Source organism: Barbus barbus (assembly GCF_936440315.1).
Source record: "Barbus barbus genome assembly, chromosome: 49".
NCBI lineage: Eukaryota > Metazoa > Chordata > Actinopteri > Cypriniformes > Cyprinidae > Barbus > Barbus barbus.
In genome coordinates this window covers 15,607,643-15,634,304 of record NC_136727.1, presented here as the reverse complement: position 1 = coordinate 15,634,304, position 26,662 = coordinate 15,607,643, and the positions used below count along the sequence as shown (strand labels likewise).

Here is a 26,662-nt window from a genome sequence, read left to right as displayed (position 1 = left end):
TTGCCATTTCAGCAAGAAATAGCGACTGTGTCATGATCTCAATTCAAGGCCATTCACTGCTACGCTCCAAAAACTCAACCTACAGGTTACACACATGCCAATATTTACTGCTCGCGCATATGTTGGAGAGTGATTTGACTAATCTCAGCCTAGACGTCAAGCCCACAGACCGCTGGCTAAACGTCTGATAATATGGCACACATAAGTGGAAACACTTCAGGAGTTTTTCGAAGTCGTCATTGGATTGGTTGAATTATACAGGATTTCCGGGAGATGTGTGTGTCACGTTCTTTAACGTTCCGCCTGGAACCAAAGATGCCGTGACGCCAAACCCCCTCACGAAAAAAGAAAAGCCGTCGTGTTTACAACTGTGACGACGAGCGCTCATAAGGATCTACTAAACACTGGATTTTCAAAAGTATGTGAAATATTTAGTTTGCGGCATAGAATCTTTCAAATACGTCCGAGAGTTTTACAACACTGTGGTGACATTTCCATGCCCCGAAACGTGGCGCTGAACGAAACAAACTGTGATTGGTTGTTTGACATGTCGGTCAAACAGCATCATGGGCGGGCCTTGGTCAATAAAAGCTGCCATGGATTCCAGACCTTCAGCCATCAGTCTGAAGGTCTGGCTACGCGAGACTAAGATTTGACAGACAGGGCTTCTTTGAATCTAGAGACAGTGCTTGTATTAGTAGGACACGTTGCCTTCATTTGTTCATATGTGCTAGAAATAGTATGCTTTATGCATGCATAACATTGAAGAATAGATGTGTATTCACAAGGCTGTCAAAAAATATTGAATAATTTTCATGATCAATCGCATATATCAATATTTTAGTATATCACTCCAATTTTTTAATGTTTGCCAGAAATTTGTCCTGCCATATGTTTTTCCTCATTGTATATTCTATTTTGGCTATTGTGTAAGTAAAATATTATTTCATGTTGACTTTCAAACTGTCAGTTACACCCACCACAAATGAGATCACTTTAATATATCAGTTGTTTCTTTTAAGACTCGTAAGTGTCCTGCTTCTCAGATGTTTCTACTGAGAAAAGATCTCATACGTGAGCTTCAGAAGAGAGTGCAACAATATATCACTGTTCTCAAGTTTGCCCAGATTGTATGTCAACTATTGTCTGTTTTGTGTTTCTTTGTGTCTGTCCCTTCAAAAGAAACATCATTAACACCTAAATAAATTAATATGAAAAGAAAAATGTAAATGTTGCTTACATATATGAAACAAAGACTCAATAAGTGACCACTAAATAAATAAATAAATAAATAATTATATTAAAAAAAAAAAAAAAAAAACTTTCTACTTGTCCCTAATGGTGGTGGGCTATTTTGAGATTACATGACGGTGTTCCGTATTATTAACAATTACATGCCTTTAATGCGTCAGAGAAACAAGTGGTCAGTCATCTTTAGATTTTTGTCTTTGAACTTCCATTTTTGCAGTAGCTCTATAGCTTCGCTGTTGAAAAGTAATTAGCCTAGCTGGATAAGTGGATTGACTTATTGTAGAGTTAATGACTGAGCATTGTAATGCTCAAAGCGAATGTCATAAGAAATGTCTGTAGACTAGAAATACAAACCGGAGACGAGACGCAGCAAAAGGCTGGAATGCAACGTCCAAACACATCAGTCTAGTGTGTGTTTACATATAAAAGCAGCGCAGTGGAATGGAAAAACGCGTTCTGTGTGAACGACTGCAAGTTCTTTTTGATAAATCACCATTTTCAGACTCCCTTCTCCATCCTCTCATCACTCCTTATTTATTAGCAGGAGGACAGTCCATTTGTGGATCAGTTTTCTTTCTATTTCTGTCACCCTCTGCCTTTCTTTCAGTCTTCGTTTTTCTCTTCCACAGCCAGCACTGTGTGTGAGTATTGCTGAGGCAGGGTAATGTAATAGGGCCGGTAGAAATAGTGAAACACTCTTGCATGGTGAGAGAACAGAGGGTCAAACAGTAAAGAGAGAGAGAGAGAGAGACCCTGTATTAGTCATGCAAGCAGGATCAAGCTACAGAAACAATATTCTGATTTCTAACAGATGGGAAGTGCTGTGTTAAAAGGGAATCCCTAAGAGGAAGAGATTTTTGACTCATCAGGGCTCTGTTTCCTATGGAAACCCGTTTCCGCCACCGAATAAAAAAAGGTTATTCCGACTTTTTATCTCGTAATTCTGACTTTATTTCTCAGAATTGCGAGTTTCATGGGATTATGGCTGCTAATTTAAAAAGGAATTGTGTCCTATTGCCACAAGTAATGTTTTCCGCAAAGCTCCTTGTGCCTTAGCTACTTTGTTCTCTGCCGTCCCTTCTCACATGAACTGCTATCTGTCTGTCTGCCCAAGAGAAATTCTCCTCACCTGCTAGAAGCCAAAAGTGAAGAAGGGATGAATGTCAATGATAATAGCACCATACAGAGGTCAAGAGTCAGTGAAATAAAAATAAATAAATAAATACATACATATGAACATACATACATACAAAAAAAGCTACCAAATGCCCCAGCTTGGATATATATAGTGCTGGGTTGTTTTATATAAAATATAAAATAATAAATAATGCATTTAAATGTATTTTATATAATATTTAATATACATGCAATTATCATCTTAATAAATGCAGTATATAAGTATATAAAATAAATAAGTAAATAAATACAAACTGCACAGGAAAAGACTGGAAATCACTTTGCAGTTTATCATGTGTGTATTTCACATCAGTTAGCTGAGACGACAGGATTGAGTGCCACTTTCTGAGGTGCCAAAGAGAAACTGCTGAGAGTTGACAAGCACACACAGTCATTCACATTACTCTCCATATGACAGGCTGCGCTGTGACCAACACTGTAAAAGTCGCAATACATAAAATATAAACAATAATAAAAAAAACTAAACTCAGCCCAACAGAGGGCCTCCGATTATCAAGCCATATTTCCACAGACCTGACACTGTCATAGAGTGTGGCGATGGTTGTGGTCCCCCACCTTGACTGCCACCAGATAGAAGAAACTAATAAATTTGGTTTTCACTAAGAACAAAAGGGGAAGCAACTTAAAGCTCAAGTACATACTAAAGAACCTTGAGAAGCACTGTGAGTTTGGTGATTTATCTGCGAAGAGAGAAAGAAGCTGAAGGAGGAATGCTAGTATACAGTAACTATAGAAAGTGATTTATGGGACGAGGGACATCTGAAACCCAGCTGGTTTGATAGAGATGTTCTTATTAATATAGTGTCACATTTCGGGCGGGATCACGCAGGGCTATGTATACCCACCATGCACTGGTGTTGTGAGTAAACATGTGTAAGGAGGCTCTCCCTGTCTTTCGTCAACTGTCTTAAGTATGCGTTAAGTATGAGTGAAACCCATCCCGGGTCTTTTTCAGTGGCCGTACGTGGCTCAATCATCGTAAATCTCGGACAAAGATATTTCAACACCAGGGCGACGACAAGAAACTGGAGATATGATTTGTGGCATGTTGCATTCCACTCAGAAAGTCTGAATTTCCAACAACAATTTGGAAAAAAAGACAATTGAATGTTACTTTATGTCACACTAGAACTCGGATGTCACCGACATGTAGGTGTATAATGTCCGAATTTGGCAAATTTTACAGCATTCTTGGAAAAAAAGCATCTTACTTTTACTTGATTGACAGCCATTCTTAAGTAGTCATGTATTCTATAAAAAAATAGATAAATTAATAAAAAATAAAACATAAATCACATAATAGTAGATTTTTTTTTTACAATGTGCTCAGCATATTTTCTATAGGGACTGTGCTTGTTCTTGGTTGTGTAGTATAGAAGCATCAAATTATGATAGAACAAGTGTTTGTGAAAATTCGGTGCGCTAATTTTAATTTGAATGAATGGTTGTTAATGTGTCTGTTCCAAAAAAATAAAAATGTATTTCATCAAATCAACAGGATTTATTTTCTCATAATTGCAAGATATTAAGTCAGAGTAAAAAAAAAAAAAAAATCATTAGATGTGAATTTAGAACTGTGAATAAAATGTCAGAATTCTGAGAAATGTATATCTTTTTAAGTTTATATCTCACAATTCTGACTTTCTTTCTTAGAATTGCAAAAAAAAATAGTCACTATCTTTTTTTTTTTTTTTCTTATCCCATAGTGGAAACAAGCTTCTATAAATCTCTTTTCCCTCACACTGTGAAGAAAATTGTCCAACCAAATTTGTGTTTAGATTCAGTCACATTCCCAAAGCCACTACTGTTACGTAAAATTACGAATAAAATAAGAACAGTTGATGAAAACATGTTAATATAGTTTGGCTTCTTTTCTTTTCTGGGTAACAAATAGATGTCAGAAAGGAAAGTTGCGTACAGGTCTTTGTGTACTGGGGTATTTCTGATTTTTAACAAGTGCCATCTACTGTCTGAGAATGAAATTATAACTTCATTCAGGTCATCTGCTGTTTTGTTTTACGCATTGATGAACAAATCACATGCAAAAATTGGACCAAATTTTTGTGCCAAACATTCATGTTGGTGTGAACAGGCCTTAAGAAGGCCTTTTGTGCTTTGTTTCAGAGGTGGTTGGTTTTGTTAAACATCTAGAAGTCTTCTCAAACATCTTTGACATGTCTAACAAGAAAATAAATAGGAAAAAAACAAAGTTACTGAATAAGTGGGCGATCGCTATTGAGCACCATTGGACTCAATTGGTAGTCATCTGAATTAATTGTGGGTTGCGCCTTCTGTGGTGTGCTCAGTTGCTGTCTAGTAGAAGCATTTCAAATCAGTCACCGATTTCCATTTCAGTCAGGTTGTAGGCAGTGGACAGCAAGGCAGTTCACTAGGGTTTGTAATGGAGCTTTAGAAGCTGAAGACAGAGAAGCAGACAGAGATTTACTGTGAGGACACAAGAAGTCAAATGGGACTTGATTATTAATAGTAGCATTTGATTCGCTAATGCCACCAAGAAAGTGATCACACACACACACACACACACACAATCCTTCCTTCTCCTGCGTGTTGCGTTATGACCCAGTCTATCCTGAAATAGACATAGGGTAAGCCAGAGTATATAAGACGCCTGGTGGATCACCATCTCTCACCTCTGGCTCTCTCTCCAAGTCTCTCCTCCAGCTTTCCCTTCACACAGGTAAGGTTAGAGTTTAGGCATATCATTTCCTCTGAGAATTTCCTAAAAAATGGACATAAATGAAACAACTGCTAACATGAAGTGAGAGTAAAGAGGTTTAAAATGATAATGTGGATTGCATAACTTGGATAATTTGGTCTTGAAAGAATCTGATGAGAAATCTTTGCGTTCATTATCGAGATCTCTGAGTTTTGATTGGAAACTGATATCTTGGAACATCTATGCACGTTTGAGAACTTTTGTAAAGTTTTAGAGAAAACTCTTCAGCAAAAATCTCTGTTCTCATTCCTGTCAAGAAGCATTTTTTTCTTTAAAATGGGTTGTTTGCATAATCTGGCTTACAGTATAACCGCACTCTTTAAAATATAGGTTCCAAAAGTAGGATTCTGAAGTTGTTCCATTTTTGGTTCCTCAAAGAAAAGTTCTGTAAACCGTTATTAATAGAACCATTTTCCTAGTGTGAATAACATTTTAAAAACCCACAAGAAACTTTGTTTCCATAAAGATCCTTTGGTGCAATGGAATGGTTCCGTGGATGCTAAAAGTTCTTCATGGAACCATAGATGTCAATAAAGATCCTTTACTTTAAAGAGCGCAAAACCAGCCACTGTAAAAAATAAAAATATACTTCAGGGACTATTTGGACTATCCTCAGATCTGAACCTTCTAGAGAACCTCTAGACCCTTTTGAAGGTTCCACAAATATCCTAATGGTGTTCTTTAAGTACTTCACTACATATATTCAATTGACCATTCTTGCAGGAACTTGTGGGTTTTGCAGGTTCCTCAAAAAACTGACCTTCTCCAGATTGTTCCATTGGTGTGCCCCCGAATGGTGCATCAGTTATATTTAATTTTACTCTGTAAATTGAGCTTGGAACATTGTTTGTCAGTAAGGCCAAAATCCAAATAGTGAAACAATATTTTGACAGCCATTGTGCGTTAGAACTCCCTGCGTGATTTATATTTATTTGTAGTTTTCTTTGGCGAAGTTACTGTGGCAGCTGCATAAATAGTTGAATAGAGCTCGTAAACACCTACTGCGCAAGGAAGAATCGTTAAGAAAACACCATCTCATCTGTCATGCCATATATTTTTACGTTTGTTGTACTAGAACTGGCTAGCTAATGGTTTCTTTTAGTATTCGGTTATTTCTTGGGGACTCAGCATGACAGTTTTAGGATAAGGTTTTTGTAATTTACTTGTAAAGTTGACACCTTAGAAGTGTAAAGACTGGTTCAACATCTGGTTTTGAATGCCGGTCTCTCATTGGCTGCAGCAGTTGTGAAGTGATAGATGAGGTTAAGCAATCAGATCTCTCTTAGCGTCACAACGGAGACACCTCAAATGTCACTTCACTTTATAATCTGTGATCTCACTCCCCCCCCCCACATATATAGTCTAAACTACAGAAGGATAGAGTTTCTCAAGAGGGCAAACACATTCTTCTCCGAAGGCCTCTCTGCCCAACCCAATACACTTGGATGAAACATACCTCAACTTAAATAGACAAATATACAAACACATACACAGCTGTCATGCCTTGCGCATGCCACCTTTGCAACGTATGAATGCTGTAAAGTTATTTACGGGCGATAGGAACTCTTGCAATCATGAGAGGCTGAGATGAGAGCAATCGAATCTGTTCTCTTGGCAGCGGAGCTCATTGTTGGTTAGTGTTCATTACAGCAGTTGCCTGAGCTTGGACACTAATGGATCTAATAGTAAGCTGATACAGCAGGAGGATTTGGTTTAACATCAGTACCTTTGCCATTTGGATATTAACAGGAGAATTAAATTAACTTGAGAATCAAGATTTGTTGACTAAATTTGCTGTATCGATACTTAAATTTTAAACAAAAATCTAAATCATTTTGTAAAAATCAGTTTCTTTAATTCGTTTTCAATTTAAAGTTTGAATAATCAAACAGCCAGAACACAAACTCATTCAATGAAATGCATTAACACCATAGAAGAAAACGGTTTATGCTATACTATAGCGCCCTTTGTGGACACTAGTGGCAAATGCAACACGCACCTGCGTGGCATTATAAATTGAGCTTTAGTGTATCAAAATGCACTAACACATGAAACCGAGCCTGAAATCACTGCTAGAAGATTTGTGTTTGTGTACTTGATTGAAATGCTTCAGGTTTTTGAGAACAACAAAAATCTGTTATACAGACAACAGGTAAAAAGTCTGTATAGTAATACAAAACCTGCATGTAGTTGTAAAACTTTTAGTTAAAGAAAAGGCTAGCCATCTCAGAGGTGAAAGGCATGACTAATATAAACAGATAAACAAGACAACACAATAAAATTAGCACTGGATAAGAGAGATGACTGTAAAATCCCTAGCAATAAAAATAAACTCAACCCACTTCCAAGTCTACTATTGCATAAGTGTATTGTGTTATGTATATCACATGCATGTATTGCAAAACAGAATGTAATGAATTAGATAATAGTTTTCCTGGCATTTAACTGCAAATGAAAAAAAAAGACTAAATTACTGTTTTTCAGTCTGGATCCCTATGCTGCTCAAAGCCTGCTGGGAAATCCTGTAGTGCTGATTCACTCTCACACACACACACACACATGTTGGTTTTTGTGGTTTATGGGGACTCTCCATAGGCGTAATGGTTTTTATACTGAACAAACTGTGTGTGCTATTGCCCTACACCAACCCTACACCTAAACTTAGCCCTCACAGGAGACTTTGTGCATTTTTAGATTTTCAAAATACAAATTTGTGTCCTCATAAACCACATAAACATGCACACACACACACACACACACACCTAATATTCTTCTCTCTTTCTCTGGCTCTTCTAGCTGTCAAGATGGCCATGAAAAACCTTTTGAAAGAAGACGACATCAAGAAAGCCCTTGATCAGTTCAAAGGTGAGTTTGCTTAAATAATAACCGCTAACACTTTCAAGTTTCATTTGTTAACATTAGTTAAAGGAATAGTTCACTCAAAAATGAAATCTACCCCACGAGTTACTCACTCTCAATCCATCCTAGGTGTATATTACTTTCTTCTTTCAGACAAATACAATCTGAGTTTTATATAAAAAAAAAAAAAAAATATCCTGGCTCTTCCATGCTTTATAATGGCAGTGAATGGGGTGCCGTGATTTTGAAGCCCAAAAAAGTGCGTCCATTCATCATAAAAAGTGCTCCACATGGATCCGGAGGGTTAATAAAGGCCTTCTGAAGCGAACAGATGCATTTGTGTAAGACAAATATCCATATTTAAAACTTTATAAAACACAGTTTCTAGCTTCCGCTATCTGTCGTATGCACGCTCATGAGAGAGTGGCGTTCCAGCGGATGACGTAGGACGTTAGCGTAGCATAAGCTCCGGTGTGAGGTGACAAAAACAGAAGCGCTGAGGAGAGAGCAAAACACCAGTCACGAATTAGAAATACAGGATAAGGATTTGTAAAGAAAAATATGGAGGATTTCGATATAAGCCGAAATGAGAGTGGTTTTCCTTTGCTGTAAACAAAACTTGGTTCTCGCAAGACTAGCATATTCTCACCAGAGTTTACGCTAATCCTACATCATCCGCCAGAACGTCACTCTCTGGTGAACCATTGAATATGCATACTTTTTTCCATACTATGGAAGTAAGTGGTTACCGACAACTGTTTGGTTACCATCATTCTTCAAAATATATTCTTTTACGCTCAGCAGTACAAAGAAACTCGTGATGAAGAAATGATGTAGACTATTTTCATTTCATTGGGTGAACTATGCTTTTACATGAAATGACAATGTATACTTCTAAAATATGTATTGATTATAATGTTATTTTCAAACTTTACTAAGACATTAAATGTCAAAGCTGCCTGTTAACCGATGTTAACAAAGCTGAATAAATATTTTAATAAATGTGTTGCCCATTGTTAGTTAATGTATTAACTTTTAACTAATAGGACCTTATTGTAAAGTTACCATAATTATATGACATTATGTATTCTAATCATTTTAATTATAATTATTACACGGTATTAGGAATATTCATGTTCCAAGAATGGTACAGAACATGCAGTCAATTATCACAGAAAATGATATCAGTCCCTCAGATTTTAAAGACACAAAAATTAATGTATAAACTTACACTTACGATCCAAGTCTATGGGTCAAGGCATTCTGGGAGGTTTCAAGTAGAAATGTGAAGCTCATATTAAAGTACTGATGTTAAATATTGTACACGCACAAAAAAATGTTTGTTATTTGAGCTGTAAAGTCTAATTTGTACTTTTTTTAGTGGGACTATTTTTTTAGGCGGTTATGTGATGTAATTCCTGTGGTTGCAGTTTACTAATGTAACAATTAAAATATGCCTCAACTATCTTTATGGTATAATGCTGACGTTAATGTTTATCGACTTTGCATGCATAATATTGTCATGAGATGCTACGGTATTTACATTTTTACGCTATGCTTTCCAAACTGTGTATTTTTCAACCCCAATCTTACTGTGCCATACATGCCTAATTTGGATCGCTTTACGAACTGAGGGACGAGTCGCTATTGTTTTCTGTGGTGGGCAGTGCAATGTCATCTGAACGGTCTTTCTCATAAACAGCTGCGGACAGCTTCGACCACAAGAAGTTCTTTGACGTGGTGGGACTGAAGGCTCTGTCTGCTGAAAACGTGAAGTTGGTCTTCAACGCTCTGGATGTGGATGCCAGTGGCTTCATCGAGGAGGAGGAGCTAAAGTGAGAGACGCTTTACAAGTGGCTGCATGGTTTTACATTCGTGCCAACTCTCTCTGAATAAAATTGCGAAACACCATAAATTAGTTTTATTCTCATGTCATTTGGCCCGTCTTCAGAGCTGGTGTCTAATTCTGCCTTTATAACGGTCTCCTGTTGGCCCTCAAGGACAAAGACCAACCGTGAGCTATTCCCGTTTACATTGATTGGCTCTATATATCTCCTCTGGCAGCATCCTTTCCCACTATTATTCATTATCAGTACGTGACTGTCCATCATTGGCCAACACCAGGGAAGCACGGGGTTGCCAGATTGAGAAAAAGACAAGACTTCCGTAGAGAGCCATCAGGGGAGACCTATTTTGTAATACAAAATCCCAGAATGTGGTTTTTAATGGTAATTGGTATCTAATTAAGTAAATTAGTTAAGTTACTTAAGTTAAAACGAAACAATTATCATTATTGACTCACCCACAAGTTGTTGCAAACTTGTGTAAGCCTCTTTCTTCTATTGAACCCAAAAGAAGATACTTTCAAAAATGTTAACAAACAGCTGATGGTAGCCATTGACTTCCAAAGTATTTTTCCGCCATACTATGGAAGTAAATGGCTACCTACACTCAACTGTTTGGTTACCAACAGAAACTCATACAGGTTTAGAACAACTTGTAGGTGCGTCAATGATTACAGAATCTTGTTTTTTAGGTGAACTATCACTTTAAACTCCAACAAAGTCGATTTTTTTTTTTTTTTGTGGGGATCAATGTTTAACTCGCACACTAGAACGGTTTTTGAATTATATTATCATATTTGTTGCCAGATTGAGGTTTATCCCTTCTTTTTTGACAGGTTTGTGCTGAAGGGCTTTTCTGCAGATGGCAGAGATCTCACCGATAAGGAGACCAAAGCATTCCTTGCTGCTGCCGACAAGGATGGAGATGGTAAAATTGGCATAGATGGTGAGAAATCTAGTTCTCTTAAAGGAGCAGTACCTCTTTAAATTATAACACAATGTGCCCCATGTTTGTTCTAAAAATAAATGTCTTAAATGACAAAAAATATAATTTAATCCACAATCACCTGCAATTTTCTTTCAGAATTTGAAGCTTTGGTTCACGAGTAAATCGTCAATATTTGGCAACCCTTTACACCACTATTCTCCTGTGAATACCTACAGCCAATCATAGTGTACGTCTCTACACATCCTGCCACGAGCCAGGAGCAGAACCGCCTCCTTTACCACATTTATTTATTTACCTTTTCTTTTTTTATAAGCAAACTCTGATAAGATTCCTGTACTGCTTTAACCTCCCATCTTTTCTTTTTTGTTTATTTTGGCACGTTTCTCTGTTTATGCCTCAAAATGCTCTTTTCTTCTTATCTCGCTCCATCTGTCATCCCTTCCCTTTTTCGCTCCTCTCTTGTGAGAGAGCCACTGAACAAGACGAATACAAGAGAAGGATGAGACGAAATGAGAAAAAATATTTAAGAGAGATAAAATAAAGCCATGTGTTGAGAAAAATGACTTCAGTTTTCATTTATTTCATTGACTCATCTAGTGCAGAATGGTAATTCTTGTAGTATTAAAAAAGTAATGATAATAACAATTAAAAAGCTATTATTTGCTAAAGTTGGTGCAAACTTTTCCAACTGGGGCTTACAATTAAATTGATTACATAAAATGGCAAATAATTCATACAATAAATCACAAATGAGTACACCAATGGCTTTAGGGAATTTATGCACAAGTGAAACTTTATGATTAATTGCATTTTTTTGTGTATATTTTTCTTTTCAATTAGTCACAGGAAATTAAGGCATGAAATTGACAGCCCTAAAAAAAAACAATAATAATAATAATAATGCTCACCTTGTCAAGCACAATCACACACATGACTTGTTCCTTTGTAATAAATAAATAATTTTGCTTAAACACTTGAACACAAAAACCTTTTGTAACATTTGTGCTAAACCTATTAAAAAATGCTCACAAAAACATATACATATTACATCTACCAAATACACAAAATTCAGACACAAATATATAGAAACAAATATAGTAATCAGACTTAACACAATAAAACAACACAAGTCAGTTTTGTTTTTATGACTCCTTTAACCCTCTACCTTTTTTAAGTGTTGATGTGTAAATGTATAAACTCATGGGTTGACACCAATCTGATATCATAAAGCTGTTCTGTAACTTTTGGCCTTTTTGGAGGATGTTTTTATAGTATGTCTCATTTAATTTCTCATGATATAACCTCTTCAAATGCTTTCACTAAATTCATCTGAAAGAAAATGTAAATAGTGCACTGAGGGCGTGACATTATACAGCTGGACATAGAATTAAATACTACTTTAGTTTAAAAGGTGCATTTAAATCAAGTTTTCATTCTAATATTAAAGTTGACAAACTGAGTTTGACATTTAGTAGACTCTGAAGCAGTCAGTGTGTTTTTTGCAGTAGTTAGTGTCAGTGGATTCGTGGTGCTGATCTGTCGTTGGTGACTGTGGGACGGAGCTTCACAGTGGCAAAAGGATTTGAGCCTCTAGAAAACAGGTAGAAAACAGACAATTAAGTGCAGCTGCCCCCAAATTCTAATGATTGTACTGCAATCAATCAATAAACAGTCATTACTGTAATTTTATTCCAATAACAAAGCAATATTTGATTTAAATCAGTATTTTATTGAAATACTACCGTGACATTTTTAAACATACATATTCCATTGAAGAACTATATATATAGTGTGTTTATTTACTTATTTATTAAAAATTTGCATTGTCATAAAAACTAATTTCAATAATGATCTAGTTTTCTGTCGAAAATGGAAAATCAAAGACTCCAGGTGTGTAATACCTGGGAAAAAGTGGGTGCTCTGGTGGTTGTCCATGAGTAGTTGGCCTCTGCGAACATTGAACAGGTTTTATGATAACACTCACATTCACATAAAATACATCTAATACTTCATTAATAACCTCAACCAAGATGAAGCCTCAACAAGAACCTGAATCTGAACGAATCACCAAATTACTTTCCGAATCAACATATTCCATATAAACATTTCAGTTTGGTATGGAAGTCCGTTCGTGCCACTGAATAAAAAATAAAACAATGTAATTGCGACATTTCATTGCAAAAAAAAATTCTCGCAATTGCGAGTTCACATCTCACAATTCAGACTTTTTTTTTCTCAGTATTGCGTAATATACACTCAAAATTATTTTTTTTCCTCAAAGACTTTTTTTCACAAAAAATACTTTTTCCTTGAGCTATATAATCAGAACTGTGGGATATAAACTTGCAATTGCGAGAAATACAGTCAGAACTGCGGGATATAAAAACGAACTTTTTTCTCACAATTGCAAGTGCATATTTTACAATTCTGACAATTCCGAGTCATAAATGCAAGTTTATATCACAAAATTCTGAGAAAATCGCAATTGCAAGATGCAAACTCGCAATTGCGAAAAAAAAATTGTCAGAATTGTGCAGGGCTTGAAAACGAGAAAAAAAGTCAATCGGTTCACTCCGAGCAGAACCGATATTTTAACGTTTCCGTTCCTGCGTTCCTCTGTATTATTACCGTTCCGAAACCGGTTTGAGTAGAAAAAATAATGGTTAATACCGTTATCTTTTTAATTTTCTTTGCCTATAATAATAATAATAAAGTACAGTGTTGCCAAATACAGAAAGAGATGGTATCTTAACCCGCTGCGTTTAGTCACAGCCAATACAGCTTCATCTTTTCTAAATTTTTACATTTCTAAATGTAGGCTACTAAACAAAAGAAAAAAAATCTATTAATGCTTTAAAACATTAAAATATATTTTTTAAAGGTTAGTTTGCTGCAAATTGTAAAAAAAAAAACGCTACTTGAAATTGCGTTTTGAGGAAAAAAACAAAACAAAGACTAAGCCGCGTCGCATTTTATTAGGCTCTTATTCAGAAATGATGTAGGCTAAAATACCGGTAAATCAAAAATGTTTACAAACATTATAAACACAGTTATTAGTTTCTCTCCACAACAAATCCTCTAAACTTAAGGATAAAACGTCATTCCAAAATAAAGGTGAAACTGATGCCTACCTCTCTCATTCGGCACGAATCCAAATGTTTCCATATTCTCGACGTATACTAAAATATTATTTATTGGCTTTTACTTTCATCGACGTAAAACATAATCCTTCACATCGGCAATAACAGCAGTGAGGCGGTGGTCACGCTGAACACAACAGATCGGACAACGGAGCACTGTAACTTTTTACACGTTTCTTTAACTGTATTTTATTTTATTTTGATAATGAACTGGCTGCAATGTCGCAAAAATATGTGTCTTTGTGCGCGAGGCGCCAGCGCGATATGGCCATACCAACACTGGTTGGTTATACAGATGCAAGACATCATTCAAAACTGTCAAGCTATTGCAAAACAAATAAAACTGTAAAGCCTTTGCAAAATAAACAAAACTACTTTCTGCCATCTTGTTTTCCTTTCCGAGAACGCTGGAATGCGTCACAATGAACCGCAGGCCTAACTCAGCATATATTTTTTTTCTTTTGTTTTGTTAATCTGTCAATGATTTGCGTGAAATATATTTAGTGTATAGGCATATATATTCCTTTTTATGTAAGCCTATAGTTTTATTGTGTTTTCTCCGTTCACGGAAATGCCGCATGTGCGTAAGATCTGTTGAATCCATCTTACACTGTCGTCGGATAAACTCTAACGCCGGTGTTCTGGCGATTTGTGCTACCCTGTCAGATTTTGCTGCCAGACCCTATTGGAGTTCCGGCATTTCACTCGCTGGATGCGTCAGCATCACATTTGCATAGTCTGTACTACTTGAATTCCTGATTGGTTGACAGCAAAGTTCAAATATTAAATGGAATATTAAATATCAAATATAAAATTTGATTTCATTTCTATTTCCGGTTCTGTTCCAGTCAAAATTTTGTTCGTTTCTAGTTTTTGTTTTCGTTCCTTGAACCGGTTCAGAGCCCTGGAATTTTGAGATAAAAAGTCACAATTCAATTTTTTTCTTTTTATTCAGTGGTGGAAACTGGCTTCCATAGTTTGGTGTCTGATGCCTTGTTAAAAAGCAGTTCCAATGTTTTTGTCATATTAGATAAAACATTATCTAATATAAAATCAACCCAGCAAAGTAGCTAGTTTTAAACACGTTTTAAATCATCATTAATTTAAAATTTTGCTGACATTGAGCTTATAATGAAAGAAATCTCATACAAATTTAGCTAACTACAGCGTAGATTCAACACTTACCTCAGAGCTTGATTCGGTCTTTCGCTCAGGCAAAGGAGAGTTTAGTAGGGGCGGAGCTGGAGGCGAGAGTTCATTATAATTTTTGTGCTCTACTTTGATCTCAAAATGAGACTCCGCCCTCCTGTCCGGGAGGGGAGATATCAGTCGAATATCAGCTGATCCACGGCGTAGCGGTGTGGCTGGGGGCGGAATCTCATGGTAGGTTTTTTGACTGGTCTTGACCTCGTTGTTAGACTCCGCCTTTTTTTCAGGGAGGGGCGAGATTGGACGAAAATCAGCCGACGCGCGACGCATAGATACCACTGGGGACGGGATTTCCCTGTAGCCCTGGGTATCTGAATATTCTGATTGGCTGGTTGGCTCCAGGAGGTTGTTCATGCTGTGGCTTCGGTGTGACGTGCTACTAAAAACAACAAGACGTTAGCATCAAACTTGATAAATTTTTAAGTAGTTACAACTCATACTTACCTTGAGCCCAAAGGTAGAAAGTCTTCAGTGGATGCCACATAGGCAGCAGGAAACCAGCCTTGACTAAACGAAACAAAAAACAATGGTAAAGCAATGGTAAGTGTAACCACACATTTAGCCATGGTACTGACAGTAGAGACACTCTCACCGGAGGCTCGAGTCATGGCGTCCATACAGCCAACCGTTGCGTGGTTCTGGTATGAGCACAGTCAGGATGTCACCACGAGAAAATGGCAGCAGGACTGGATTGGATGAAGCAGGATGGGACACAATGGCCCTCATTGAGTGGCCGCCACCTAGACCCAAAGATTCGCCTACAGAGCTGGAGCGAGAACGACTTGGGAGAGGAGACGGGGCTGTGAAGAGGTTTAAACAGAGAAGTCAATCTTAACAGAACATTAGGGTAAATTACACATCGACTTAGTTGTGAACTTTTATAGAGTCAAAGGTAGGACTTGAGTCTCCAGACCTCTAGAGGGCACTCTGCCCAGCGGCTCACGGTCCATTTCTCGGTCTCCAGTCTGCAGCAGAGAGCCCAGAGAGCTCTTCAACTGCAAGAAACATCAAGGCAGACCTAAATCTTAGGGTTACCAAGCTTCTAAACACAACACGAAAGAGTAAAGTATGACTAAAAATTGATTTTGCAGAGTAAATGTAAAGACTATGGGACCCTCATCACACTTTTAAAATCAGGTTAAATTATTAGAGATTGTTGAGGTGTTGAGATTGCAAAGTGTTAATGACAGACTATTATAATCAGCTGATATTATTAGAGTATTAAGTATCATGTTAGCTTAACAGCACGTTAACTTCAGACTCTATTAAAATGAGTTGAGATTGTTAACATATTGAGATGTTAGTTTAGCAACACGTTAATGTCAGACTTTCAGAATCAGCTGAGAATGTTAGTTTAAGTACTGATACATTAGTTTAGCAACATGCTAATTTAAGACTCCTTTAGAATCAGTTGAGATTGTTAGTTTGTTGATGTATTGAGATGCTAGCTTAGCAACATGCTAATGACAGACTTTCAAAATAAGTTGAGACTGATAAAGTACTGAGATTTTAGCTTACCGACGTGCTAATGTAAGACTCCTTTAGAATCCGTTGACATTGCTAGTTTGTTGATGAACTGAGACGTAAGCTTAGCAACATGCTAATGACAGACTATTCAAATCAGCTGATATTATTAAAAGTTTGAAATATTATGTAATCTTAGCAACATGCTAACATCAGACTCTATTAGAATAAACTGAGATTGTTAGAGATTGTTCTTTGTTAAATCTTAATTTTAACAGGCCTTACAAACAACACTCAAAAAACTAAATATGAGTATAAAAATGTCAATGAAAAGTCATTTTTATTGGCTGGGAACTGGGATTTTTTACTGTTTTTTTATCTACTTTCTTAACACAAGTCTTGTTGTGAGCATTCATCGATTTCCATTATTTTAAATTAACAAAATGTCCTCCTTGTAATCTCCTAATAATATGTAAAAAAAAAAAAAAAGCGCTCCACCTCCACTAAAAACTAGCTGTGTATTGCAAGTGACATTTCACGACTTTAAATGATGCAAAAAACTATTTCATGGCTTGTAAATTCACCCACAATTGACAGATGTGATAAAAAGTTAATTTTGGACCTTGTACACCACACAAAGCTACCCATCTGTTCCATGATGTGATTGTGGAAATGTCTGGGCTCCGCAGTTAGCCTAAAACAGCACGGAAAAGTGGAGGAATATGGATAGATGAGCAGTTACTCTTCATTCTCATCATTCCAGTGTCACCTGAGCTTCTTGATCTGATGGAGTGGGCGTTCGAGGTCTGGAACTTCTGCTCTCACTGACTTTTTCTTTCCAACCATCTGCTCTCTGCTGGAGAGATACTCCTGTCTGTCAACACACAGAAAGATGGTTGTGCAGTGGGCAGTTAAGGTTTGGGTGGAACTGGAAAGAAGATCTATATGACTGAGTGCACACTGCTAATGAACTCCAGTGGAAAGCAGCTGTACCTTGTTGATAAGGTATAGTAGTGACTGTGTAAGTCCACAATGTTTTTCAGCAAGGAAACGATATCTCCTTTCTTCCTCTTTGAGAATTTCATGCTGGCTCTGCCTCAGGTACTGCATGTACTCACTGCCCTCCTGCATACACACAAACACATGCACTGAGACACAGGCTCTGTTCCAAAACATAGTGAGCTTCACTGTCGTCACTCACAGTGGCAGTTGCCACATTGCGTAAAACGTTGAACTCAATTGTCATAATGCCAAAGGTACTTTTTGCTTGTTGCCTCAAATTGTCATTTGTCACTGCATTTCCATTTGTGTTATTTTATAAATGTTGATTAAAAAAAAAACATTGTGAAATGAAGGCATTTCCATTAAACGATGTAATGAGACTAGAACGTAATTGTATTGAGCTGAGTTTGTTAGAGTAATGAGCTGTTATCTTAGCAATAAATGGCTATTGGACTAAACTGAGTTTCTTAGGATGACGATACACAGGGCAACTTCCTGAGCAATTTTGCCAGGCAACTTTTTTGAGCAGTGTTGCTTGGGCACTTTACCATTGAGAATGGGTAACAAATTTCTATCTGGATACCTTAGATCGGTCGTGGGCCCAGTATCTCATCCTGTGTATAATCAGCCTTAGAGTTTGTTAGAATATTGGTTGTTAGCTTGGCAAACATGCTAACATCAGACTGTTATTTTATTTATTTTTTAAGATTTATTTTTAAGGTCATTTGCCTTTATTGTTATAGGACAGTGTAGATGAGGCAGGAAGTTAAGTGGAAGAGATAGGGGGTGGATCGGGAAAAGTCCTCGAGGCGGGATTCGAACTCGAGATGCCCGTAGCGCCACAGTGCTTCATGTCAGAATGTGCAGTCAAAGAAACAACAACAAAAAAATAATATTTTTTTTGTTTTTCTGATACAAGACTTTTACTTTTAAAGACGAGCATTAAAGTGCAGACATTACCCAGCAGCACAGTAGTAATGACTTTATGAACTACTTTACTTCCAAGATCGAAACTATTAGAGATAAAATTGTAAGCATGCAGCTGTCAGCCACAGTATCGCATCATACAGTGCACTATAGATCCCACGAGGAACAATTCCACTCATTCTCATCTATTGGAAATGAAGAATTGTATAAACTTTTTAGATCATCTAAACCAACAATCTGTATTTTAGACCCTGTTCCATCTAAGCTCCAAAAAGAGGTGCTTCCAGAAGTAATAGATCCTCTTCTGAATGTTATTAACTCATCATTGTCATTAGGATATGTCCCAAAAACCTTCAAACTGGCTGTTATTAAGCTTCCCATTAAAAAAAACACAACTTGACCCCAAAGAATTAATTAATTACAGACTGATCTCGAATCTCCCTTTTCTGTCAAAGATATTAGAAAAGGTAGTATCATCACAACTTTGTTGCTTGTTAGAGAAAAACGATATATGTGAGGATTTCCAGTCAGGTTTTAGACCATATCATAGTACTGAGACTGCTCTCATTAGAGTTACAAACAACCTGCTTTTATCATCTGATCGTGGTTGTATCTCTTTATTAGTGCTACTGGATCTTAGGCCATGTTTGACACTATCGACCACAACTTTCTTTTAAATAGACTAGAAAATTATGTTGGCATTAGAGGAAGTGCACTGGCATGGTTCAAATCGTACTTATCTGACCACCATCAATTTGTGGCAGTAAATGAAGAGGTATCATACCAATCACAAGTGCAGTATGGAGTACCTCAAGGCTCAGTACTTGGCCCCTTACTTTTCATGCTTTACATTTTACCCTTGGGAGATATCATTAGAAAACATGGTGTTAGCTTTCACTGTTATGCTGATGATACCCAGCTCTATATTTCTTCGCGACCTGATGAAACTTAACAATTTGCAAAACTAACGCAATGTATAGTTGATATCAAAAACTGGATGACAAGCAATTTCTTACTGCTAAATTCTGAAAAAACAGAGATGTTAATTATTGGACCAAAAACTTTTGCATATAATAACCTAGATCACTGTCTAATACTTGATGGCTGCTCTGTAAATTCTTCGTCATCAGTTAGGAACCTAGGCGTACTTTTTGATAGCAATCTTTCCTTCGAAAAACATGTTTCTAGCATTTGTAAAACTGCATTTTTCCATCTTAAAAATATATCTAAATTACGACCTATGCTCTCAATGTCAAATGCAGAAACATTAATTCATGCGTTCATGACCTCGAGGCTAGATTATTGTAATGCTTTATTGGGTGGTTGTTCTGCACGTTTAATAAACAAACTCCAGCTGGTTCAAAATGCAGCAGCTAGAGTTCTTACTAGAACCAGGAAGTATGACCACATTAGCCCGGTTCTGTCAACACTGCACTGACTCCCTACTAAACATTGTGTACATTTTAAGATCTTGCTAATTACCTATAAAGCCCTGAATGGTTTGGCACATCAGTATTTGAGTGAGCTCTTATATATTATATCGCATTATAGTCCTTCACATCCGCTGCGATCTCAAAACTCTGGCCATTTGATAATACCTAGAATATCAAAATCAACTGCGGGCAGGAGATCGTTTTCTTATTTAGCGCCAAAACTCTGGAACAATCTACCTAACACTGTTCGGGAAGCAGACACACTGTCAGTTTAAATCTAGATTAAAGACCCATCTCTTTAACCTGGCTTACACATAATACACTATTTCTATAATTCAAATCCGTTAAAGGATTGTTAGGCTGCATTAATTATGTCAACCGGAACCGGGAACACTTCCCAAAACACCTGATGTACTTGTTACATTGTTAGAAGAATGGCATCTATGCTAATATTAGTCTGTTTCTTTCTTATTCCGAGGTAACCGTAGCCACCCAGATCCAGACTGTATCCAGATCAGATGATGGATCAGCACCTAGAGATGACCTCTACAGCCAGGACACCTAGATGAGCCCCAGAGACTGATCCCCAGTGAAGACCCTGTCTCCAAGACGGCCATCGGGACAAGACCACAGGAACCAGATGAGTCCTTTGCACAATCTGATTCTGCTTTAGCCTAGATTTAAACTGCTGATTTTGTCTGGCCAGAGGAGAATGACACTATTTCGACAAACTATTTCCTCGTCTAAATACTGTAAAGCTGATATAAAGCCACCCAGCTTTATATCAAGCCGATGTAAAGCTGCTTTGACACAATTTGCATGTGCTCCGGTCAAATGTAAATAATGGTGTCAATATTGCCGTATCAGTTTGAGCCAGAATCAGACCCAGAAAGCAGTAATGAAGAGAGTCAAGCAGAACCTCCGCAAACACGGCTCTTACAAAACGTTTTTGAATGGTACATATTTTTTTTATTATTATTCTCTCACACGCTGTTACTGGAAAATGCTACTGCTGTTTGTTAGCTTTTGAGATATGGTTTTCTCCTGATTAAACATTTAATATAACTGAATACATGACTGAGTAATTACATGAAAAATTTCGTCATAAAGTATACATGGAAAATACATTTACAAAATTAGTACATAATTACAAATTCGGGTCCAAACAAATTCGGGTCATAGACACACGAAATAGCATAACTAAGTGGCTACTAAAGCCAGCGTTGGCATTTGTTTACGTCCTTGATAAAACTAAAACATTACGTCTGAAATTATACATGCAAATACATTTAAAATGATTAAATCTTACTTACAGGTTGTGGCCCAACAACTGCTGCCTCTGGTTTTAAAGTTGGAACTGCTCCATGTTTTAGTAATAGTTTCTGGTTGAATCCGGCATTGAACTCGTGTAGATTCTGGAAGCTGTCTTCCGTAAAATGCGCAGCACAGAGAGCTAAGTTACGATTGTAATTGTCAGGAACATAATCAAACATAAATTTTAACCATTGTTGACGAACTACAGCGTCCGTAGGAAGCCCGAACACAGAAGACCTGATAGCTGGGTGAAAATAACACACTTTCGACGGCATGGCTACAGCTCTCCACTATACATCTTCCTCTTCGACAAAGCCGCAGAACATGGCCTTGCCCCCTTTTTTGCATGTTCCGGAGGGAGGGTTGATGTAAATTTATGGGTTTGTTACGTATAAAACCCGGGAAGTATCTCGTTGTAGTCCCATTTGAGTCGTTTTTGTAGGCATTAAACTTCCTGATTTTTAAAAGACAATATCTCTGCTCACGAGAGAGTAGCGTTCCAGCGGATGACGTAGGACGTAGGCCTTTAATAAAAACCCCCGGAGCCGTGTGTAATACATTTTATGTTGGATAGATGCACTCTATTTTCCTTCAAAATCTCAATGTCCACGCCATCATTTTCAAAAGTCTCTGTTTTGGTCCGTTTACACTGAAACGCAACCCCAAAGTTTTCAAACTAAAACAGGGTATGCAGCGTTTTTGAAAGTCTTGGTTTTCGAGGCCCACAGATATGCATGCACATATGAATACTGTACATAAACTTACCAGTGAGTCTCTGAATGCACCACGTCTCAGCTGTCGCTCCAGTGCTGCAGCCTGATTTCTCACCTCTAATTCATACACTCTACGGCTGCCCTACACATAAACACGCAATATATCAGCTCATACTCATATATCCAGGTCTATAACACATGGTTCCAGACTCACTTCGATGTATTCCTCATCTAGCTTCACGTTCTTGTCCATGGCCTGCAGAACCTCCACATGGAACCAGCGGAACTAAATCAAGAACAGCAATGAATCCAGTTTTTGAATCTAACCTAACAGAAATACTTGAGAAAAAAAAAAAACACTATTTACTTACCAGAAACACTATTTACTTACCACACCCTCCACTTCAGCCGTCAGCTTCCGCTGGGTCTCTGATATCTGAATCAACACGTCACCTGGGAGACCAACAAATACATTAATTTAATAATTGATCATGAATACATATTTAATAAGTACAGAAATGGAAGAGTGGGTTTTTGTAAACTGTGTTAATATCATGGGGATCGATCACCGGCTTTTGTGATTGTTCATTCGGTTGTGTCAATTAATGCAGTCGAACCATAACAAGCTAAGAGACCAGAAATAAGCAACTGAATTTGTTGATCATCTAGCATTAAAGTGATAGTTCACCAACAATTTAAAATCTGTCATCACTTGCTCACCATCATGTTGTTCTAAACCTGTAAGACTTTCTTTCTGCTGTGAAACACAAAATAAGATATTTTGAAGAATGTTTTAATTGTTTTTGTCCGTACAATTAATATCAATGGGGTCCATTTTTGTTCCCCATTGACAATGTATGGACAAAAATAAGCAAATTCTCAAAAATATCTTCTTTTGTGTTCCTCAGAATAAAGACACTCATTCAGGTTTGGAACGACATGGGGGTGAGAAAATGATGACAGAAGTTATAACTTTGTTAAATTACTTTATTAAAGAAATATATTAAATATTACAGTGATTCAATTGAACTGGTAATGATTCTTGTAAATTAATTAACTAATTCTTATAATTATGAATATTTGTCAATTATAGTTAGGACTTATTATAATTAAAAATATCTATAATTAATTATACCTAATTATATTAATTCTGGAAGTTTTAAAAAGAAAAGTCCCAACATTCGTCTTGTAGCGTGTCCAAAAAACATGGTACTTTTTAGTCTTTTATTAACATTATTATATGTGCATCATAATGATGAGTGTAATATGCTGAGGTGAATCAACAAATTTAAAGGGGTGAAAGAATGAGACCATGCATCAATAATTTATGTCTCAATGCTCACATGGAAACCTGATCTCTAACACACGCACGCACGCACACACACATACACACGTCTCTTCCCATCACATGCTGGTTTATATGCCTGTAGTAATTTTAAAGAGATAAAGACCCTTGTTTAATTCATGCTGTTCCATCTTTAAGCCTCTAAAACTTTTGTTCTGCCGTTCATCACTGCCACGGCGCTCTGAGCGTATGACTGGAACGGAAACTCATTACATGGGCAGTGAGCCGAGGGTTTCACTGAGCCAAATCTTGTGTTTTATGACAGAGGAGAGGAAGCATCTGCCACTGGACACCGTTTGCTGAAACATCTATTGTCTGAAGTACCAACAAGCTCTGATACAGCCAGAAAGTACAGCTAAAAACTCGGTGGACATTTGCTGCACAATCTGCCCAACTGGCATTGGTTTAGAGATGCAAAAACACACACATTTTGAGTCTTACCAAGTGATCTGGATGATAATGTGTTGAGAGCTTGCTCGCCCATCTTAGCAAGAGCGCTGAAGTAGGCCTCGCTTGTCAGAGCCAAAGCTTTGACACACACACACACACACACACACACACACACACACACACAAACATCATACATTTAGGCATTTTTCAACATTTACTCATGATAATAGCAGCTAAATCCAGCCTTGGGTGGTTTGCTGGTTTTCCAAGCTGGTGTTTAGTTGGTCTTTAATCTGACTACCATCAAAACAGACCAGAATATGGCAATCCACGCTGGGAGACCAGATGACCATAATAGGCTGGCTTAAGCAAGGCTTTTTTTTCCAGCAGGGTTGGCATTTATTACGTCTTTTGAAGTTAAAAACAAACAAATGAAAATAATAGTAAAACACACAAACACTTTTAACAAAAAGAAAAACTAAACAAAACAACTTAGACAAAACAATTTATAGCAAAACAAAAAAGATAATGAAGACCAAAACAAAAAAATAAACAACATTTTTAACAAACAAAAACACAAATTTAACAAAAACAAATAAAATCTAACAAAAAACTAAGAACAAAATGTTAAACAAAAAAGCAACATAAAAGCAATTACATTTTAACAAAACAAAATGAAAAACTAAATGAAAAACATCAATACATTTAATACAAACCAAAAAAATTATTATAATAAAAATAAAAAACAACGAAGAACAAAAATATAAAATAAAGAAACCAAAACAAAAACAAAAAAAACAAAAAAAAGAAAATGAAAAAGTAACATAAAACAAACACATTTTAACTACACAAAAGAACAAAATTAAACAAAACTTCAATGTTTAATACAAAAACTAAAAAATTATTTTAAGCAAAAAAAAAACAACAATAAAACAAAAATAAAACAAAACTTCGATTTAATTAAAAAAAAGTTCTATACACTTTTAGCAGTCTTTGTGATTGAAAACAAACACAAACTTTATGCTCACCTTGAAAAGCCTTGTTGTAGCTGTTTCCTAAAGTAACCAGCTTTTGCAAGCCAGGATTAAACTGATCCATGAGGTTCTGAATAACCCAAAACAACACTATCATACTGTCAATATCAATGCTGGGGCATCGGAAATACAAGTTAGTGATAAATGTAGTTAGCTAATGATCTCAAAATAAACGGCAACTGTTCAAGATAACAAATAAAGGGGTTTATTTTGAAATAATGATTGGCTGTCTGAAAAATTACAATTGACTCAAATCTATTTGACTAAGTCCAAAGAGACTGCAGAATGATACAAAAGATGTAAAACCAGCACAGATATGTTTGAAATCAATTGCATGGGACAACAATCAATAATACAGTTTAGTGTTTTTTATATTAAAAAACTATTTTTTCACACGAGCGACCAATCAGAATCCAGTATTCCTGAGAGTCTTGTAATAACGTTAATAATTAATGACCGTTCTCAGCTTAAATGAGAGTATCAGAAGACTCACATTATAAACACTCAAAGTTGATCTATGTAGAAGGTCGCTGTTCGCACCAGACATCCTGTTTCTGTCGGAAAGTACACACTTAATGCTACACAAACCAACAATTATCACATAAAATCAACTTCAGAGAACATTATGAAAACAATGAAGAGACTGCTTTACGTACCTGTGATAGTGAAAGTTTTCACGGTGTAGTTAAGTCTGTGTGCCGACACACTCTCTTTATGTCTATAATGGGTTTTTTCAGGTCTCTGTTAATGCCTATTATAGGGTGAGAAAGGGTGAGTAAAAGAGAGAGAGCGAGGAGTTCACATCTGATACGGCCTGGTGTTTTGAATTATTTACCTGTCCCGTGACAGAACGTGGAGAAGGGCAGCCGTCAGACAGGCGGGCAGGAGATACACAGAGAACAGCTGTAGAAGTGACGCTTCAGCTGCTTACACCTAACGAGACACTCAACTACAATCACACAATCACGGAAAACAACTAATTACTGCTCATTTTCATGCAACAATGTGACTAAAAAGTTTGTATAAAACATTAAATAAATGTATGAAGTACAAAATTTAAGGTACTTATTTGTAAAGAAGTATTGAGTGTTTATCTTTCTTTGCTGTATATATATATAATATATATCCTCATACATTTTTAACCAATAAGTCTCTTCCAGTTGTACAGTAGAGCTTAAAAAATAATAGAATACGAAATAACAATACTAAATAAACTTGAATAATACTAAATATTAGTGCTGACAAACGATTAATCACATCCACAATAAAAGTTTTTGTTTACATAATAAACGTGTGTACTGTGTATATTTATTATGTATATATAAATACACACACATACAGTATATATTTTGAAAATATTTACATGTATATACATTTATATTTAAAATTGTATATAAATATATTTAATTTATAAACATAACATTTTCCTTAAATATATAGATCCATGTGTTTGTATTTATATATACATAATAAATATACACACATTTTATGTAAACAAAAACTTTTGTTTTGGATGCGACAGCACTAAATAATACATTAAATAATGAACAATTTTTAGCTGATTAGATTATCATACACCCTGTTTATTACAATATACACACTGAAAAAGAGAGATAAACACCCTGAAACATGCCATTTTTAAGTAAGACTAGTATTTTCTAGTTAAACATACTCTAATAATCTTTGTTTAATTTACAACTTCAAAATAATAAAAAACAAATGCTTTATACATTGTAGGATATGCTGATTGCATTTATATTAAGTTACATTAGTATTTATTCGTAATATTTACAAAAATATTAGTAAAATCACATTTTATACAAAAGGTTATTTCACATATAGAAAATACCAGAC

The 26,662-nt window shown here is 36.3% G+C and overlaps 2 protein-coding genes and 1 pseudogene across 3 annotated transcripts in view; 1 reads left to right on the top strand and 2 right to left on the bottom strand.

Annotated features, from left to right (window-relative positions):
• Nucleotides 1-5,172, bottom strand: part of LOC306867312 (neutrophil cytosol factor 4-like) — a 28,942-nt pseudogene extending 23,770 nt beyond the window's left edge. Inside the window, exon 1 of the transcript in view lies at nt 5,100-5,172. The product of the transcript in view is annotated as a neutrophil cytosol factor 4-like (transcript). The remainder of the gene's footprint in view (nt 1-5,099) is intronic.
• Nucleotides 4,802-11,393, top strand: pvalb7 (parvalbumin 7). Its single transcript, XM_079412705.1, has 5 exons — nt 4,802-5,146; nt 7,982-8,050; nt 9,747-9,879; nt 10,725-10,834; nt 10,973-11,393. Exons 2-5 carry the CDS (start codon nt 7,990-7,992, stop codon nt 10,996-10,998), a joined length of 330 nt encoding a protein of 109 aa, XP_079268831.1. The 5' UTR covers nt 4,802-5,146; nt 7,982-7,989; the 3' UTR covers nt 10,999-11,393.
• A 941-nt stretch (nt 11,394-12,334) lies between these two features.
• Nucleotides 12,335-25,355, bottom strand: baiap2l2b (BAR/IMD domain containing adaptor protein 2 like 2b; the record flags this gene model as incomplete). The annotated part of the gene is made up of 14 exons (XM_079412947.1): nt 12,335-12,427; nt 12,739-12,785; nt 15,163-15,565; nt 15,631-15,693; nt 15,779-15,986; nt 16,100-16,181; nt 17,420-17,524; nt 17,644-17,775; nt 22,092-22,181; nt 22,254-22,325; nt 22,431-22,492; nt 23,826-23,912; nt 24,803-24,878; nt 25,302-25,355. The coding sequence occupies 14 exons, from the start codon at nt 25,353-25,355 to the stop codon at nt 12,352-12,354; spliced, it is 1,557 nt and encodes a 518-aa protein (XP_079269073.1). The 3' UTR covers nt 12,335-12,351.
• Between the last annotated feature and the right edge of the window lie 1,307 nt (nt 25,356-26,662).